This window comes from Eurosta solidaginis, chromosome 4 (genome assembly GCF_040869045.1).
Source record: "Eurosta solidaginis isolate ZX-2024a chromosome 4, ASM4086904v1, whole genome shotgun sequence".
NCBI lineage: Eukaryota > Metazoa > Arthropoda > Insecta > Diptera > Tephritidae > Eurosta > Eurosta solidaginis.
Genome location: NC_090322.1, coordinates 100,086,840 through 100,105,954, shown reverse-complemented (window position 1 = coordinate 100,105,954; position 19,115 = coordinate 100,086,840). Strand labels below are relative to the sequence as shown.

At 35.7% G+C, this 19,115-nt stretch overlaps 2 protein-coding genes across 4 annotated transcripts in view; both read right to left on the bottom strand.

The window, feature by feature from the left end:
- LOC137248084 (T-complex protein 1 subunit eta-like) overlaps window positions 1-18,530 on the bottom strand; it is a 64,407-nt gene extending 45,877 nt beyond the window's left edge. For both annotated transcript variants that reach the window (XM_067778965.1, XM_067778967.1), the window contains exon 1: window positions 18,431-18,530. The gene's annotated coding sequence lies outside the window, so the exon portion shown is untranslated. The remainder of the gene's footprint in view (window positions 1-18,430) is intronic.
- On the bottom strand, window positions 10,282-15,143 carry LOC137248082 (pH-sensitive chloride channel 2-like). 2 transcript variants are annotated; one of them, XM_067778962.1, is made up of 4 exons: window positions 15,070-15,143; window positions 13,413-13,606; window positions 11,935-13,345; window positions 10,282-10,802 (listed from the first exon to the last, which is right to left on the bottom strand). In XM_067778962.1, the coding sequence occupies exons 2-4, from the start codon at window positions 13,480-13,482 to the stop codon at window positions 10,799-10,801; spliced, it is 1,485 nt and encodes a 494-aa protein (XP_067635063.1). In that variant the 5' UTR covers window positions 13,483-13,606; window positions 15,070-15,143; the 3' UTR covers window positions 10,282-10,798. The 2 variants fall into 2 exon arrangements, with proteins under 2 accessions (XP_067635063.1, XP_067635064.1); XM_067778963.1 differs by lacking the exon at window positions 10,282-10,802 and having other exon boundaries at window positions 10,869-12,380; window positions 12,440-13,345.
- Window positions 18,531-19,115: the final 585 nt, after the last annotated feature.

Sequence of the window (19,115 nt, the reverse complement as noted above, 5' to 3'; positions counted from 1 at the left end):
TCCACCTATAGAACTAACGCCCACTCCCTTTTACAACACTTATTAACACCTTTCGTTTGATACCCATATTGTACAAACGCATTCTAGAGTCAACCCTGGTCCACTTTTATAACGATATTCCGAAAAGGCGTCCACCTATAGAGCTAAGGCCCACTCCCTTTTAAAATACTCATTAACACCTTTCATTTGATACACATGTCATACAAACACATTCCAGGGTTACCCTCGGTTCATTTTCCTACATGGTTATTTTCCCTTATGTTGCCACCATAGCTCTCAACTGAGTATGTAATTTTCGGTTACACCCGAACTTAACCTTCCTTACTTGTTTTAATATGAAATTTTTACTGCGGATTGTAAAAATATATTAGAAAACATGAATCTTGAAACCAAAAATATTGTATTTTGTAGACATATACTAATTTTTCTGCTCGCAAACGGTGCAGATTCAATTTGTCACCGAATGTACCAGGCACATTGGTTTTTTGAAGATGCTGCATGCTTTTCACGTTTTTCTTCTTCTTTTGGGGTTTCAGTATAACATGTAGGTAACAGGATCCAGTTACTGGTTTTCTCGACCTTGTCGCAGTAAGTAAGTAACTCACTGCTCAGCACAAAATGTGTAATAATTTTTACTTATGACGCAAACGTCATTATAGCTGTGAAGTTGCATTTTATTTTGCTGTGTTTATTTTGCGAGTTTTAAATTATAATATCTAAATTGTAATATTAGTTTGTGCCAAAAATAAGTGCGAAAACCTAGAGTTCATTTTAATACAATTGGTTTGCTTTGAAAAGTTAAGATTTTGTGAATTTTTAAAGTTTTTAATCAATTTCTTATTATTCATTTTGTGTTTGCCGAGTCATTGTGCATTTGTGTTTTTGTTGCAATTTTGATTGGCACCTTTTCACCTTGCAATTGTTTTTGTGCGCACACTTTTTGTTTTTCTCGCAATTTACTGTCTTCGCAGCTGTTTGCGTCGCTTTTTTAGTGTCAAGTGACAGTGACTCTAAAACTGCTAGCTACCGCTAAGCTTCCAAACTTTCAGAGTTGCTTTGTATATAACCTTTCTCCTTCTCAGTGCTATTTCAAATGTTTTTTCTTTGTATTTTACAAACATATCTTTACCATTTCTATATTCTTATACTAGTCTATTTTCACCTTTCTATAAAAAATGACTTGAATTTTCAAAAACTGTCAGGTAAAAAGCGGATCCGAACGTTTTGTCTCTTGCTGGCTTTGCGATGGGCTCGCCCATGGGCTCGCCAACGGCTAGAGTTGTTGACACTGTCAATGATGGGGAGAAGGGAGTACGTTGGTCATGCATTAAATGCAGATCAACTGAGGTTGACCTATTTAAACTGCTTAGACAAACAGGAAATGCGTTTTCTGAAATTGCTAAAGAGTTTTCCATAATCACGGAAAAGTTCAATCAATACGATAGCTTGTTCAAATCCTTCAAGTGTTTGGATGAGTTACCGCATTGTTTAAATAGAAACAAAGACAACCGCGATAATAAACAAAAACACTCTGAAGACTCACCTAACGCTTTGAATCTTAATCCTGCTCAGAACATTAATCTTCCGCAAATGGAGCTCATAGACTTGGCTTCCCCTAATCCGCAAGCTGTGGTTCCATCCACTTCTAAGGCAGCGGAAAAAACCTTAGAGTCTCAAACTGTAACTTCTGAAACTGTAACTTCTCAATCTGTGACTTCTTATTCAGAAGCACCGGCTAAGAAGCTGGTTGAAGTCCCGCTCAAAAAATCGATTTTTGTATCTCGCTTTGACAAAGACACTTCCGTTGAGGATATCAAGTCTTATGTCACTTCGAAAATTAAGGCTGACGGCATAACTTTAAGAAAATTTAAATTTAATTACGAAAGAAACATATCTCCATTTAGAATTGATGTCTACTCAAAAGATTTTGATAAACTTTTGGACAGCGCATTTTGGCCGCCAGGGGCTTTTGTTCGCGAATTTGTGCATAAGACTATTGAGATTACTCAAAATGTAGCAAAAATTCCTCCCCAAAGTTCCGATCCAAAAAACTTAATTTAACATATTGCTTAAGCATTTACTATCAAAACGTTAGCGGCTTAAATACTAAATTAACTGACTTATATTTGAAAACCATTCACTGTAACTATAATATTATTGCTTTTACCGAAACATGGCTGAAACCTAATGTTTTAAATTCCGAAATTTTTTGCGGTGAGTATCAGACCTATAGAAATGATTGCTTAAATAGGACCGGAGGTGGTGTCTTGCTAGTTGTACATTCTTCAATTCCATCTGAAGATGTTAATTTAGCCGAAGTTGATTCCATCGAGTTTAAATGCATCCGAATCTTACTAGGCCGGGGTCATATTTACTTAGCCGTTTGCTATATTTCACTGTTACAATCAGTCAATTCGATGATAAAGCCCACGGACTCAATGATTGTTTTAGGCGACTTTAACCTGCCACATATATCTTGGAATACCGTTGATCACAATATTGTCCCCGTATCATCCAAGATGCATAACAATGACTTTTTGAATGGAATTACTGATCTTTGCCTTAATCAGATCAACTTCTTTCCGAATAAGTATGGAAAATTCTTAGGCTTAGCATTTGTTGACGACATATCTAAATTCTCTATAAATCGGTGTGAACCTCTTGTTTTGCCAGAAGATGTTTACCATCCTTCTCTTGAGATAACATACGAAATCATAAGCAACGAAGTCGGCTGCACTAACAAAACACGTGTCTCTACCAGATGCTTTGATTTTTCCAAAAATAATTTCAATAATTTATATAAAGAGCTCTCTGAGATAACGTGGCCTCGATATAAAGAGGATGTAGAGGAAAACGTTTTACATTTTAATAAAACCATTTATACTTTATTTGAAAAACATGTGCCCAAACGCACATGCTTGTACATTGAACCAGCGCAAGCCTGGTTTACTAAAGATTTAAAAGCTTTAAAACATAAGAAATCACGTTTATTCAAATTATATAAGAGAACCGGTTTACATTCTCATTATGCACAGTACGCTATTTTCCGGCATAAGTATTTTGAACTTAATAAAAAGTGTTATAAAGCTTACATATGTAAAATTAAAAGAAACATTATTTGCCACCCGAAGTCTTTTTATGATTTCGTAAATTCTAAACGCAGAACTAACGGGTTTCCTTCTGCCATGAACTTTAGAAATAGCATTTCCAGCGACGATCAAGAGATTGCAAACTTCTTCGCTCAATTCTTTCACTCTAATTACTCTGCCTACAAATTATCCGTATCAGCTCCATTCTAGTAACTCAATATATACCCCACATTTGCTGCCTGAAGATGTTCTACTACATCTAAAGACCCTAAAAAAATCCTTCAAATACGGTCCCGATTTGATCCCAACATGTTTTCTTAAAAAATGTGCGGAATACATTTACCAGTCCCTTACTGATCTGTTTAACCTCTCTTTAAAAAATGGCATTTTCCCGACGGCTTGGAAGGAATCTTTTCTTATCCCACTCCATAAAAAAGGAAGCAAGTCGTCTATTGAAATCTATCGTGGAATAGCAAAGCTCTCCGCTATCCCTAAGCTTTTCGAAGCAATCGTTACTAATCACCTTACATTTTCGATTTCTACATTGATAGATAGTTCTCAGCATGGCTTTTGTAGAGCCAAATCAACCACAACCAATTTGCTTGAATTTACAACTCACGTCTTTAATGGGTTTAGAAACAATCATCATACCGACGTTATATCGATCGCTGGATCTCCTCCTATCTTTGCGGTAGAAATCAAAGAGTCATTTTTAAAAACATTTGTTCGAATGTCATCGCCTCAGGGCAGCCATCTCGGTCCTATTCTGTTTTTGATCTTTATAAACGATGTTTCCACAACTATAAAATATTCTAAAATTTTAATGTATGCCGACGAAGTAAAACTTTTTAAGTCATACGCGTCGGTTGAAGAACGTTCTGTACTTCAGTCGGATTTAAATTGTTTAGTTACTTAGTGTAATGCGAATTTTATGCCGCTCAACATAGAAAAATGTAAATTCATGTGTTTTTCACGTGGGAACATACAGCCAGCTTCCTACACAATTAATGGCCAAACTCTGGAAAGCGTTGATCTTTTTGTCGATTTGGGAGTTACAATAAATTGCAAACTTAGTTTCAACCCTCATATTAATGCCACAGTCAATAAAGCGAGAGGAGTTTTAGCATTTGTGAAAAGACGGGCAAAAGAATTTAGTGATCCTTACGTTACAAAAACCCTTTTTACATCATTGGTGATGTCGATATTAGAATATGGATCGATAATTTGGAATCCGCGTTATCAAGTTCATGTGGATAGACTGGAATCAATTCAAAAATAGTTTTTTCTTTTCGCCTTGGGAAATCTTCAATGGGACTCTCCGTATAATCTTCCTCCTTACACTAATCGATTAAAACTAATAAATCTTCCTACACTTTCAAGTCGTAGAGAAATGCTAGGTTTACTATTTATGGCTAGACTTTTAAATGGATCGATTTCAAGCCTATTTCTTTTGAACGAAGTAAACTTGAATGTTCCATGTTTCTAGTTTCAAGGCATTTTAAAACCTATAATTCTTAAACAATGCAGAAGCAATTTCCAACTACACGAACCTTTTCTATGTTTGTGTGAAGATTATAACTTCACTCGAGAATAATTGATGTTTCGGACTCGCTCTTTGCCATAAAAAAGACGGTTCTATCTTCTCTTAATAATTAAAGAATTATATTTATACTTTCAGTCTATTGTATTTTGTGAATCTATATTTCTCAGCTGATGAGTTTCTCTGCAGCTGAGCGGTTTTAGATCTCGGCGCTTAAGAATCCACTGCCTCTCAAAGACTCGGTAACAAAAAAATTATAAATAACATATAAATAAGAATTAGGACACAAAAAAAAAAAAAAAAAAAAGTATGTATGAATTAAAAAAAAAAAAAAAAAAAACAGGATTAGCCTGGTTTCATCGGTCCACTTGAAGGCAGTGCGCTGCCACAACGTCCAAGAAAAAAAAAATTGTTACTGTGCATTTGTAACGGTAAAAACTTGTAAGTTGACACGCGGGTACCCCCGTTATGCGTTTGCGTGGTATTTTTTGGTTATGCGTTCTAGGGTTTAATGGCGTTTGGTTTACAGCTTGCAAAACTTTTGAATCTTTTTCTTTTGTGAATGTAGGCAGTGCAAAAAATCAGCAAAAATTGAAAAGGTCACAAAAAACTCATCTAATATTCCTTTGATATGTATATTTTTTTTTTGTTTCGAAAGCGCACCGCTAATGATATCATTACAAAGACATCATTTTGACCGTCCTTGTTGGATATTGGAGACATAAAGTTTTTAGAGTGGGAACACTTGACGTGAATATCCCCATAGATAAATTTAAAAAATATATACTTGGCGCGATGTGCCTCCGAGGATATTACTTCCAATTCCCGTCTATTAGTTCTCCCTACGAATTGGCAGTACGGGATTTGCATGTTTTTGCCGAGTCCGAACGGAGTCTGCAAGGCAGATGAATTTTCATTGAGAAACATTTCATGGAAAAAATATAGTCCGAGTGTTTGCCAAATCACTTCCGAGGGCGACCCCGATTAGAAAAACTGTTTCATAATTGAAAAAACTTGCTTATAAATTTTTTGATGTTACTTTGTCCGGGAGTTGAATCCAGGACTCTCGGTGTGGTCGGCGGAGCACGCTACCACCACACCACGGTGGCCGCCAATATCCCCATTTATGGGTTAGGGTACGCTTACACAGCCACCGATAAACCGAAAAATTGCAATCAGCTGATGAAATCGGCCGGGCTGGTGTTGAAATTGCAACCGATTATATCGGCCGGCAGGTCCTTTTCTTACATTTTTCTTTTTCGCAAAAATACGATTGCGTTTATTCTTTTATGTGCTTATCCCTTAAAGGGCGCCTGTTTTGTACACAATTAATCAATTTTTCAGGTCACCGCACAAATAATAAATTTTTCACAGTGAATGCCCGCAATTTATCGGACGATAAAATTTAACATGCGCGAATTTATTGGCAGTGAAAAACGACAACAATTCGGTGATTGATTGAAGTGTACACACGCTCACTTAAATACATGTGTTTATATTTTGCGGACGTTTACGACCGGCATAAGCGATCAAAATCGGTGGCTGTGTAAGCCACAAATAACCTACCCAGATTACGTATTGGCGAGTTCAAAATCGCCTCATTCTGCGCATCTACGTCACATTTGACTTGAGCGAACGGCTGATATGCTGTTTTTATTGCAAAATAAAAGAGCATGTTTTTGTGTAAACTTATTCTGTTTTAACAATTGTTTTTGTTTTGTTTTAATTAATTGTTTATCTAAAATGTTTCTAACCGTAAATGTATCCGAGAAATGTATCCCTCTTAGCGGTCAACTATAATTTAACATATCTAAACAAATATCGCCGAAACTTCGCTCACAATTGACAACATTATATATGTGTGATAGATCCTGGTTTTGCCAAGCAAAATAATTTAAATTCTCGTACTGGTATGGAATCATTAATGGTTGTACCGATTTCTAAAGCATCAGCATGCAGGACGTGCTGGACACACTGCGCCAGGCAAATGTTTTCGCCTCTATACCGCTTGGGCTTACAAACAAGAATCAGAAAATAATATTGTACCAGGGATACGGCTCATAAATCTTGGGAATGCTGTGCTTATGCTTAAAGCACTTGGTGTAAATGATATAATTCACTTAGATCCACCGCCACATGAAACGCTTGTGCGCAATCTTGTGTATGTGATTTTTGGCAAGGGGCTGGCTGGGCAAAAGATAAATCTTTTTTCATCAGTAAAATGAAGTGAAAATATCTTTGCTTTTAAATCAAATATGGATTCCTCACAAAGAACGGAAGTTTCATTGGAATATATGCGCTGCTGTCGCTCGTGTCTATGGAGTCATTTACACTTTCTCACAGTGATGTTACAAATTAAACCTGATGATTTCGATGTCAAAGGATATCCACCATGTCACTATTTGTGTGGTCGCTCTTATCAAGATCTAAAGCAGTCACATCAATTCATAAACCGAGCTCAATTGAGTAATCAAATATTAATGGGAAATTATAAAATCGCACAACTTGATACCGCAGCGGAGGAGCTAAACGCGGAATCAAAAAATAAGCATACGCAAATTCATCAAGACTATTTTAAAGATTCAGGATGTTCGATAGCCGTAAAAGAGAATGGGAACGAGGACGCAGAAGTGGAGTTCATTAGCAAGGTAAATATAGGGATATGTGTATTAAAATGGAAATGTAACTAAATATAATTTAAGGAGTTCGAATACGACGAATCAAACGCAAACATTGTTGATGATCCCGTTGACATAAGTGATACCGATAATTATGATTTAGAAATCGCAAACGAAAAGCTAACTAAATTAGTGGTAGAAAGCCTCAACCCACATAAAACCGGCCAATATACTAGTCAAAAGCAGTTACACCTTAGTGAAAGTGTAGGCGGCATCGTTTGTATTGAGCAAGAGGGTAGTATTGCAAATGATGAGAATGGGCTGACAAAAGGAGTTGCTGGCTATGATGATAATTTACCAGATGATCCAAGTATTTGTGGTACACGTAAAACATGTTTTGATTTTAAATGCGAGTTTTGTACATCTATATTCGAGTTTCAGAGGGACTTGTTACATCACTATGAATTAGATGATGGTAGGTATTTACGGAGTTCTACGCAATATACCAAAATTTTTGTTAAATTTTTCCATTTTTTAGGAGATAAAAATCTAGATTTCCCCTGTTATATTTGGGAAAATAGATTTGTTACGAAAAATGCTTTACGTTTACATAGACGGCAAGTTCACCAAAAGGATGAGTATATGCATTGTAATCTCTGTGAACGCGCTTTACTAAAATCATTTTATCATGTGCACTTGAGTCGTCATAACCAACTGAAGTTTCTGTGCAGCAAATGCCGTAACTGAAACTACATAGTACTTAAAAGTTAATGCATATATACATGGATTTGAGCGTGGTTTTGAAAAGGGGCATTGTCTTGAGCAATGCGATCAGATTCTGCAATATGTAGACAGATATTTCATTGTCCTTGCTGTGGTAGTAGGTCAAATGTGCGACCCTTTATAAACAACTCTCTCAATCCCAGTGTTGTTAACGTTGTTGTTGTTGTAGCGATAAGAACACTGCCCAAGGCCTTGGGGCCCTCCCACCCCCTAGATCCATGAGGAGTTCGGGGTGGCCAGAGCCTCGGCTCTTAATGAAACAGGATTCGCCACGGATAGGTGTGGTTGACAATTGGGTTTGGAGAAGCTATATTATGCGGTGGTAACCTGAAAGGGTTGCGCTACACAACCCCTTGAATCTGTTATTTTAGTCGCCTCTTACGACAGGCATACCCACGGCGGGTATATTCTGACCCCGTAACCGCCGTGGTCTGTGTTGTTAATCCTTTGCCGAATATACATAAATTCGGTACGTTCAAAAAAATATTACCTTTAAGATACTAGCCCGACTATCTCGGGATCGATTTCAAGCTGGATCATCCAAACACGTCCTTCCGTGAGGAGTTTTTGATTCCCAGTTTACGTTAAATGAGGTATGATAGAACCCCTAGTAGAACAAAATACTTCATGATTTTAAAACTGCATTCAAATTTATGTTGTGTTGCTATAGAACCTTGCTAATGAACCTTTTCGGCGTTTATGCCAAGATTATAACTCTCACTCCAACACATTTGATAGCTCGGACTCCCTTTTTTCTATAAAAAAGATTGTTCTCACCTCTCTAAATTAATGTATAATACGTTTGCTTCTGTTCTCTTTAAGTATTACGCTTGGCTGATGAAATTTCTTCTGTAGCTGAGCAGTCTCAGATCGTGACGCTTGACAAACCGCTGCCCATCAAAGACTCGGCAAAAAAAAAAAAAAAAAAAAGTTATTATATATATATATAAATCGATCGCGTGAACAGGATTAGCCTGGTTTCATTGGGCCACTTGAGGGCAGCGCGCTGCCACAACGTCCATTAAAAAAAAAAAAAAAAAAAAAAAAAAAAAAAAAAAAAAAAAAAAAACATTCCCATAAGAGTTCTAGGACTTTTGATCTTATGCTGTTAACTTCATCCTGTGTTTCCCTCCCTGGATGTTAGGAGAGTCTTACCAGAACTTTCCCTTCGAACCTTCAGCTCGACCTTAAATTACTAAACGCGAGTCACTCTAGCTGAACTTCGTTCTGGATACTGTAATAGGTTAAACTCTTATCTATCCAGAATCAACCCCGACATACAAAATGTATGCCCCGCTTGCAATGTGTCCCCACATGACACCAACCCTCTCTTTAATTGTAATGTCGAACCAAAGCCTATAACACCCCTTTCATTATGGTCCACCCCTGTTGAAACAGCAAGTTTCCTTTGACTCCCGTTGGAGGCTATTTATGACAATTTGTGATCGGTCGCAACTATTAGGTAGGGCGAAGCACTGCTACAACAACAACAACAACCTTAAATTACTTATGTATATGTTTTCGAAAAGATATTTGGAGCTTGCAAGACCACCTAATGTAAAGGGCGACAGGATGCTGATAAGATAATGATGTATGCATATCAGACAATGAGCTTGAACAGCACTTGGAGCTTGCAAGACCACCTAATGTAAAGGGCGACAGGATGCTGATAAGATAATGATGTATGCATATCAGACAACGAGCTTGAACATCACATGGAGCTTGCAAGACCACCTAATGGTGGGTGGAGTGAAATGCACTTCACATATGCATGATGTTTTGAGGTTCACTACGTCCTTTCGGCGGCAAAAATTAAGCCATTTCTTAGTCATTACTGCATCTTTTGGAAAATGGAAAAATCTCCATTTGTTTTCACTGGTTTTCCTCTTGTTGGTTTTACACCCAAACACAGAAGAAAGCATTATTAATAGATTTATTTAATTAAAACTCTCAAAAATAACGCCAAATACACGCGGCTAAATGAAAATTAGCTATTTCTACGTCATCAAAAACAGCTGATCTTTTGTTTACATGCGCAATGCACAATCTTATGTCTGTGATTTGTGGTGTATGCGCACAAATCACACAAGAATATTGCGCAATGCGCATGTAAACATTAGATCAGCAGTTTTTTATGACGTATAAATTGCCCCCTTTCCTTTAGCTCTTTTTTTCTCGCTCTTTTTTCATTTGCAATTTTGAACTTGTGAATGCGCAATCTGGGTAGGTGATTTGTGGTGTAACTGTACTCTTAGTTATGTGTTGTAAAATTGTATCATATTTGACACGTAACGCAACATGCCTCGGAATAAAACTCCACAGTTTAGTGATATCAGCGAAACATTAACAGACCATCCTAATATAAACGCACGCAAGTCATTTTCTGTCAAAAATGTCTCATGCACATACAACTTGTATGAGAGCAACCGAAATTAAAATTGCTGCGTAAAAACTAACTCGATTTCCAATTTTTGTTCTGCGTGACATTTTGGTTTGACGTTTGCATACATGTTTTACATTGTCGCAACGCATGCTTATTTCGGTTCGGTTAAAAAAGCCATTTAAGCGCGTGCGTTGAAAAACCGCAGTGCATTTTTATTAGGTTAGCACGTATTCTTTAAGAACAGCAGCAGTAGGATTATAGGGTTTTGTAATAATTAATGATACTGTAACTAGGCAAGCTCTTTTCTTGTCTGAATTTTTTTATATACGTCTCTTGTGAACATTACATTGACTTTAATGTTGTTTTGAATACATCCATAAAAGGTTCATCTGTAATAAGCATAAAAAATGTTTAATTCATGAAATCGCTCAGTTTTTCATTAATACTATCACATTTTCGTTTTTATTTTGCATTTTTTTTTTTACAAAAATCTCTTTGAAGCTTAAACAATTAATATACATATAACTTTGCATACGTGTCAAGACAGAATTTTGTCACTTTGTCAGAGACTATTCAAAAGATTCTTTATAACCTTGTCGGGGTTTCAAATTGTTGCTGACAAAACTTTCGCAGTGCCGTATATTCATTCTTTATTTTCTTTAGAACAATAGCATTTGCCTTTGTTGACTTAAAAACCGCTAGAAGAAATGTAAAACAATTAGTTTATATTCAATATTATGCAAATAAAACTAGAAAACTAGCCTCATATTGCTTCTGACAGAGCCATATTGTTCTGTCATTATTTTACCGACAATGTTGTCAGACCGCCAAACGTCAGCACCATATTCCATCAACTGCCGATTTTGTCACTGTCAATTTTTAAGGTTGGTCTAAAGGTATTTATAAAACAAAAACATTCGGTAGCAACTTTCTTGCTTGCAATTTAAAAAAAAAACCACAATTGTCGCCTTTGTCCCTTTTATGAAACATGCCCGTGATATACATAATGGTAGCTTGCAACGGCATAAATTAATGGAGATAGACAATAACTTCCACATATCAGAATAATCAGTATGAGAAAAGAAATTCCTTAAACCGTCGATAGAAGCTCTCAGCTGAGTATATAATGGTAGATTACTTCCGAACTTACACATCCTTACTTATTTCACCCAAATTTTATATGAGAAAAAACAAGAAAGCATATATGACGGTCTTAGAATCATAGCACATACGACGAGTAAAGCTTGTGAATTGTCTAAATTTACTATTGTTATAATGCTGCATGAATACGAAGAAGCCCGAATTAATTTGATTTTTTTTTTTTTGAATTGTTGATGTTATAACAAAACGAAATATTTGTTGATAATTTTTTTTTTTTGTTAACCATAGAACGAAATAAGTGTTTGGTATTTTTTTTATAATCAACGCAACGATATTTTTTCGTTTTTGTTATTCGTTATTTTTAAAGTACTTTTAGTTTAGTTTTGGCAAAGTTGGTACACAATTATATAATTAACTTACATGCAAAACACAACTGTCCAAAAAACTGCATTAAATATAATAAAGGACAGAGGGAAAATAAATCTAGCCTTTCGATCAATCCAAAGCGATATCTCGTGTGGAGTCATCTTAGTCCATCCATCGTCATACGTCAGTTTGGACTGATTAATTTTATTTTTCTCCTCATCGCTTGCTGTAATGTTCGTTGCTATTTTATTAACTTGTAGCTCACAAATATTTTTAGTTAAACGATTTGAGTAACTATTATTCTTGCAATCTTTCTTCTGTTCAATAGGTTTAGGGAATAAAGTTGATTTGAAAATATGTTTGCTGCTTGCTTTTTTCAAATGCAGGCAACTATTTCGGCGCCATATTGTGTTCACAAAAGCAAATTCTATTAGACTTCCAAATATAAAAAATGTGCAACCGAAAAACCAGATCTTAAACATTTTTTGAAAACTAAATCTCTGAAAGTTACGTTCGTAATTAGAAGTTAAAGTAATAAACGAGAGCAGAGTGCTAGTACCTAAAGTTGTTCGTGCGGGAGTTTGGTCTGCTTGCAGCCAAAATGTAACCCAAGAAATCGCTACAAGCATAATAGATGGTACAAAGTAATCCATTGTGTAAAATTGAGAGTCTCGAGTTAAGAGCACCGTTAAACGTAATGAACTGAAATTGCCACTTAAAATTTCAAATCGCAGATCTCCATTTCTAATTTCAAGCATGGTTTCATTACACTCCACATTTTGAATGTTATAACCTGCTAATAGCATTTTTTTATCAAAAACGATAGGAGATTTATCTTCCCAGCGAAGTAAAATCTCAGAAGAGTTATACATCCAACTTTCTAATAATGCCGAGCAATGTTGAACGTCAAAAGGAAACCTCGTTAAGTATATCCAACATGAAAAAGTCGGTTGTATGTGAGAAGATATAATTATTCTACCATCTGGCATAATCGTTGTTAAAATATCTTTATCTTCAGTTCCGATAAGAAATGATGTTTGTTCATTTTCGAAGGATATATATGGAATCCAAATTCGTTTTAATAATTGCGAATCGCCAAATATTGGATCCTTGAGATTTGGACTAAAGACTCCAAAAGCTAATCTAGTGTCAATATAACGAAGCTGTATCAAGCCAAATATTTTAAGTTGTAAGTCATGTGAGTCTTTAATTTGTATATTATATATATGTATTCGCACAGAAATGTCTAATGGCTGATTAGATAAGCACTTGTCCTTAGATACCGGGAATGGTCTCTCTAGACGATCGTAGCGACATGGCGATGTTAGGCAGGATATAACTTGAGTTTGAGTTAGTGAATAATCATTTTGAAGAGAAGGGCAGTTCACGTTTGCCTGTGTTTTATTGAAATAAGAACAAGTGTTTGAATATGCTTCTTCCACATCCAACGAACGTACATTTTGTTCTGTAACAATTTTGGTATGCATTTGTTATTTATGTTATTATAAAATATAATATAAATTAAAATTTACCTCCTATACTTTTCACAAATAATATATTCATATTTATCAAACACATCTTCAGAACTCTATTGAATAGCATTGTGTGTGCGAAATTATTGGTAAATTTTAATTTCCCTCTTTTTTGTGACGGAGGTTGTTACACGAAATGTGCACAAATTTAAATGATGTTTCCAAATTAATTCTAGTTAATTTAAGGTGCATTCCTATTACAGCCGGCAGCGACACACAGTGGAGTAGAATGTACTCAGAGGTATACAAAAATGGGTACGTGCACTTACATATGTAACTGCATGCAAATAATTAATTACACTAAAATAATAAAAGGCCTGGCAAAAGATAGTCTGCAAAGTTAATAAAGTTCAGCTTAAATTTGAAAAATTAAATAAAAAAAATTTTATTTTCTTACATTCAGTTATAATAAATTCGCGAATTAAACGAATGTTATTATTTTTAACATGCCAAAGCATCTTCCGGAAATGAATAAAATTTGTTGGAGTAGACCAGTCTCAGGTCCACTTCCCGGAAAAAAACATCGTAAATACTAATCTAGAAAAAAGGCTACCTATATACCAAATTTCAGGCAAACCGAACAGTGAATAGTTGGTAGGTACATTGACCTTATGACGCAAAATAGAAAATTAGAAAAATGTTGGGCGTGGCACCGCCCACTTTTAAAAGAAGGTAATTTAAAATTTTTGCAAGCTGTAATTTGGCAGTCGTTGAAGATATCATGGCGAAATTTGGTAGGCACGTTACCCCTATTACTATATATGTGCTAAATAAAAATTAGCGAAATCGGATGACGAACACGCCCACCTTTAAATTTTTTTTTTTGTTTTAAGTCAAATTTTAACAAAAAATTTAATATCTTTACAGTATAAAAGTAAATTATGTCAACATCCGACTCCAGTAATGATATGGTGCAACAAAATACAAAGATAAAAGAAAATTTTAAAATGGGAGTAACTCCGCCCTTTTTCATTTAATTCGTCTAGAATACTTTTAATGCCATAAGTCGAACAAAAATTTTCCAATCCTTGTGAAATTTGGTAAGGACATAGATTCTATCGCGATAACTGTTTTCTGTGAAAATGGGCGAAATCGGCTGAAGCCACGCCCAGTTTTTATACACAGTCGACCGTCTGTCCTTCCGCTCGGCCGTTAACACGATAACTTGCGCAAAAACGATATATCTCACTAAACTTAGTTCACGTACATTTCTGAAGTCACTTTACCTTGGTATAAAATATGGCCGAAATCCGACTATGACTACGCCCACTTTTCCGATATCGAAAATTACGAAAAATGCCATAATTCTGTACCAAATATGAAAAAAGAGATGAAACATGGTAATTGGATTGGTTTATTGAGGCAAAATATAACTTTAGAAAAAAACTTTGTAAAATGGGGGTGACACCTACCATATTAAGTAGAAGAAAATGAAAAAGTTCTGCAGGGCGAAATCAAAAGCACTTGGAATCTTGGCAGGAATACTATTCGTGATATGACATATATAAATAAATTAGCGGTACCCGACAGAAGATGTTCTGGGTCACCCTGGTCCACATTTTGGTCGATATCTCGAAAACGCCTAAACATATACAACTAAGGGCTACTCCATTTTAAAACCCTCATTAATCCCCCACATTTGATACCCATATCGTACAAACACATTCTAGAGTCATCCCTGGTCCACCCTTATTGCGATATCTCGAAAAGGCGTCCACCTATAGAACTAAGGCCCACTACGTTTTAAATAATCATTAACACCTTTCATTTGATACACATGTCATACAAACACATTTCAGGGTTACCCTAGGTTCATTTTGCTAAATGGTGATGTTCCCTTATTTTGTCTCCAAAGCTCTCAGCTGAGTATGTAATGTTCGGTTACACCCGAACTTAGCCTTCCTTGAATTTGACAATTTTTTTTTACATTCAAGTTATTTTTATTGGTCCTTAATCATAATATTTGGCGGCCACCGTGGCGTGATGGTAGCGTGCTCCGCCTACCACACCGTATGCCCTGGGTTCGCACCCCAGAAAAAGCAACATCAAAATTTTAGAAATAAAGTTTTTAAATTAGAAGAAAATTTTTCTAAGCGGGGTCGCCCCTCGGCAGTGTTTGGCAAGCGCTCCGGGTGTATTTCTGCCATGAAAAAGCTCTCAGTGAAAACTCATCTGCCTTGCAGGTGCCGTTCGGAGTCGGCATAAAACATGTAGGTCCCGTCCGGCCAATTTGTAGGGAAAATCAAGAGGAGCACAACGCAAATTGGAAGAGAAGCTCGGTCGTAGATCTCTTCGGAGGTTATCGCGCCTTAAATTTTTTTTTAATCGTAATAATCACTTATTATATTGTATAAAACAAACAAAAAATAGGGATATATTTTTTTACTTGAATGCCCTCAATATGCGAAAAGGTCTTTTAATAATCAAAGAAGGAAAGCAAGCTTTCGGAATCTTTTCATGATGAATAGCTTGAGCAGCGATTCTGCAATAAAAAAATAAGTCAAAAATTAATTTTAAATTTTAAAAGCAAATAAAATTACTTCTTTTGTCATGTTTCTCAGAATCTGTTTCACACTTGAGAAAGTGCGTTCCGCGGTTGATTTCTATACCGGTAAAGTAGTTTTTATTAGAACAATTATGACTGTGATATAAACTGTAAGATTTAATAATTTAGGTGTAAAGTTTTAATGTTAAAAATATATAATTATGTACAATATGGAATTTTTTGTCGAAGACGAAAAAGCCTAATTATCGTTAAACGTACAATGAATTTATAAAGTGTTATATTTCTTTACAGTCAATTTATTTTTTACTTTTTAGTTAATTTTATTAACAATAATACAAATTTTTTTAAAAAAAATTTTTTAATTTTATTTTTGTCTACGCGCTATTCTTTTTTGTTTAATCTCAATGTCAAGAGTTTCAATTATTTTCGAAGCTCCGTACATTTCAGCAAAACCTTCTTCTATTGCACTAATTTTCTTAAGTTCTTCGCGCAAATCTTTGGCGAGATCATTGGCTTGAACCAAATCTAAATTAACCTTTTGCAATTCGCGATTCAAAGGCAACGAAAGTTGAAAAATTACATTGATAATACATATGTAAACATATTAAAAATTCAAAATCCATGGCATTTTTTAAATTTTTGGCGTCTTTTTCCGAGGTTCTCATTTCATTTACAGTTTCGTATACGAACGGAAATAACTCATAAAAATCGTTGACGGTCTCATATTTCGAAACCCATAGAGTCAGGTTCAATCTTTTTGAAGATTTCGTTCGTGAAGTTTCGCCAGATTCTTCAATCTTTTCATCATTAGATAACAACAATGCGAACGTGATTATAAAATAGGTTTGTCACTAGCTTCTGGACGTGCTTAATGTATAACGAAAATAAGTAAACTAAGGTTTGAATAATTTACATAGTCGACCGAGTCAGCTGATTATAGTAGTCACATTTTATGTTTTCATATGTAACGGAAAACTACAAAATTTTAAACGTCAGCCAGACTCTTCTCCTTCGTTCATGAATGCGATTCGGAGACGCGCTGGTAGGTCGACAGAACTTTGTGTGTATCAGTGCAGTGAAATAAATGATTTAATACTGCAAGATGGTTAATGACATTTCGAGAAATGAATGCATACATGAATATGTATAAGTACAATTTTTCAAAAATTATATTTTCAATTTCCCATGGGAGGAATGGTCCCCTTGACCAACCCCCCTCCCCAACGCCCCCCCCCCCCCCCCCCCCTATGTACGCCACTGGTAGGAATAGGTCGGCCTGGAGCATCCTCAAATCTCCTTCAACATCTCGTCAACTTTGGCCGCCTTAGCTGAGATGAGCAGCAAATTTTATGTTATCGAACAAAGTGGCAAGGTTAAAAATTAACTGGAATTTAAACTTGCACCAAAAAACCGGGTATTAATGCACATTAGTATACATGTACATATATACAAACATAAAAAAAAATTGAGGCACTATTTCTATTTTGTTATTAGCTTTTTTTGAATACATACATACTGCCATATACATTAGACTGGGTCGTTTATTAACCGATATCGCGCCATCGATTTCTCGATAGGATTTGGGCTCAGGAAAAAAGTTCCACTACGCATACCCAAAAAAATAATTTTCGAGCCTGCGAAATTTCATCGATTTTTTATGCATTTTTTTTTTTAATTTTCAAGGCTCGATATCATTTTTTATGTATTTTTCTCGTGTCAATTGGCAAATGCAAAATTGGAAATGGAGTTTTTTGAAAAAAAAATTTCTTTTATGGAGATTTAGAAGAATTTTGGTCGAAAAATCGACTTTTTTCCGCAGGCTGGAAAACTATTTTTTTTCGTATCGAAAAATCGATGGCGCGATATCGGCTAACCTTCGCCCATATCAACTGACCCAGGTTAATATACATGCATCCCACAAAGTCAAGTTTTCTCGCACAATTCACAGCGAACATACACACGAACTGTATTTTCAATCTGTGACTTTTGTGTCACACTTTTCAAAATATCACTCTCATTAAATTTTCGTCATGCGCCTAAGGAAGTATACGTCGCTTAAAAAAAAAAATGGCTACGCCAATTTTGAATAGATTTATGCAAGACTTTCTCCCAAGGGTTTTTCAAGGTCGGGGACTACAAATTCGAATCCAAAAAGTTCCCAAGACACAAATTATAAAAATCTACCGCTAGCCTTTAGCCCTAAAACCTTGCACTTCATTATTCCAGAATTAAGTGGGCTATGAATCGGCATGTATAGAAACTATTTTAATCGTATAGTTGAACGGTGTGAGATTTTGAAGTAACGAAGGCTGTTAAGGATAGACAAATTCCTATGGCTGTTAAAAATTTGCATTTGTAGTTGCCTGCAACTATTTTTATTTCTATCTAAAAGTTATGGATAATACTGATACAATGTTCTTGGGTTAGAGAAATGTGAAGCAAGTCGCTTTATCGCATGTAATTAGAAGCGCGAGAAGAGGAATAATAACTTACTTGCTTAATTGGCACTTACCCGTTCAACCGGTTATGGTCGTACAACAAGATACGCCAGTCGCTTCGTTGGGTTAACTGGCGCTAAATGGTCACATCAAGGGAATTTAAACCGTTTTCAACCTGCTCCTTCTAGCGGAGTGGAGGTCGCCCTCTTCCCTTGCTTCCACATGCGGGTTCCGATAAAAATACTTTCTTAACCGTGGCATCATACTCCAGCGTGGCTGCTGTGTTTTAATTCGCTGGACTATGTTGAGTCTGCGTAAAGCTGGAACAGCTAATCGTTAAATCTTCTTCGGTATTCGCCGTCGTCAATGCGTAGATGTCCGTAAATCTTTCAAAGAACTTTTTTCTCAAATACTCCCAGAGTCGCCCCATCTGATGTTGTCATTGCTTATGTTTCTGCACCATATAGCAGGACGGGTGCGATAAGTGACTTGTAGAGCATACATTTTGTTGGCCAAGAGAGGACTTTACTTTTCAATTGCCTACCCTAGTCTAAAGTACCTTATATTGGCAAGAGTGAAGATACAGAAAATGTCATTAAAATTATTTAATAACTATATACTGTCAACAGAACAACAATTTCTTAGATCTTTCTTGAAGTATATAATACAAACAATGAAATTAGAATATTTTTTTCTAAACACACATGGAATTGGCTAATCAGAAAACATTATGGGAAAATTAGTTTTTACAATTTTTAC

Excerpts from the sequence above, each read along its gene's own strand:
- LOC137248082 (XM_067778962.1), bottom strand. The coding sequence starts at position 13,482 with ATGCTATTCAATAGAGTTCTGAAGATGTGTTTGATAAATATGAATATA. Across the intron at positions 13,346-13,412 it reads ATTTGTGAAAAGTATAGGAG|AACAAAATGTACGTTCGTTG; the intron begins GTAAATTTTAAT and ends AAATTGTTACAG.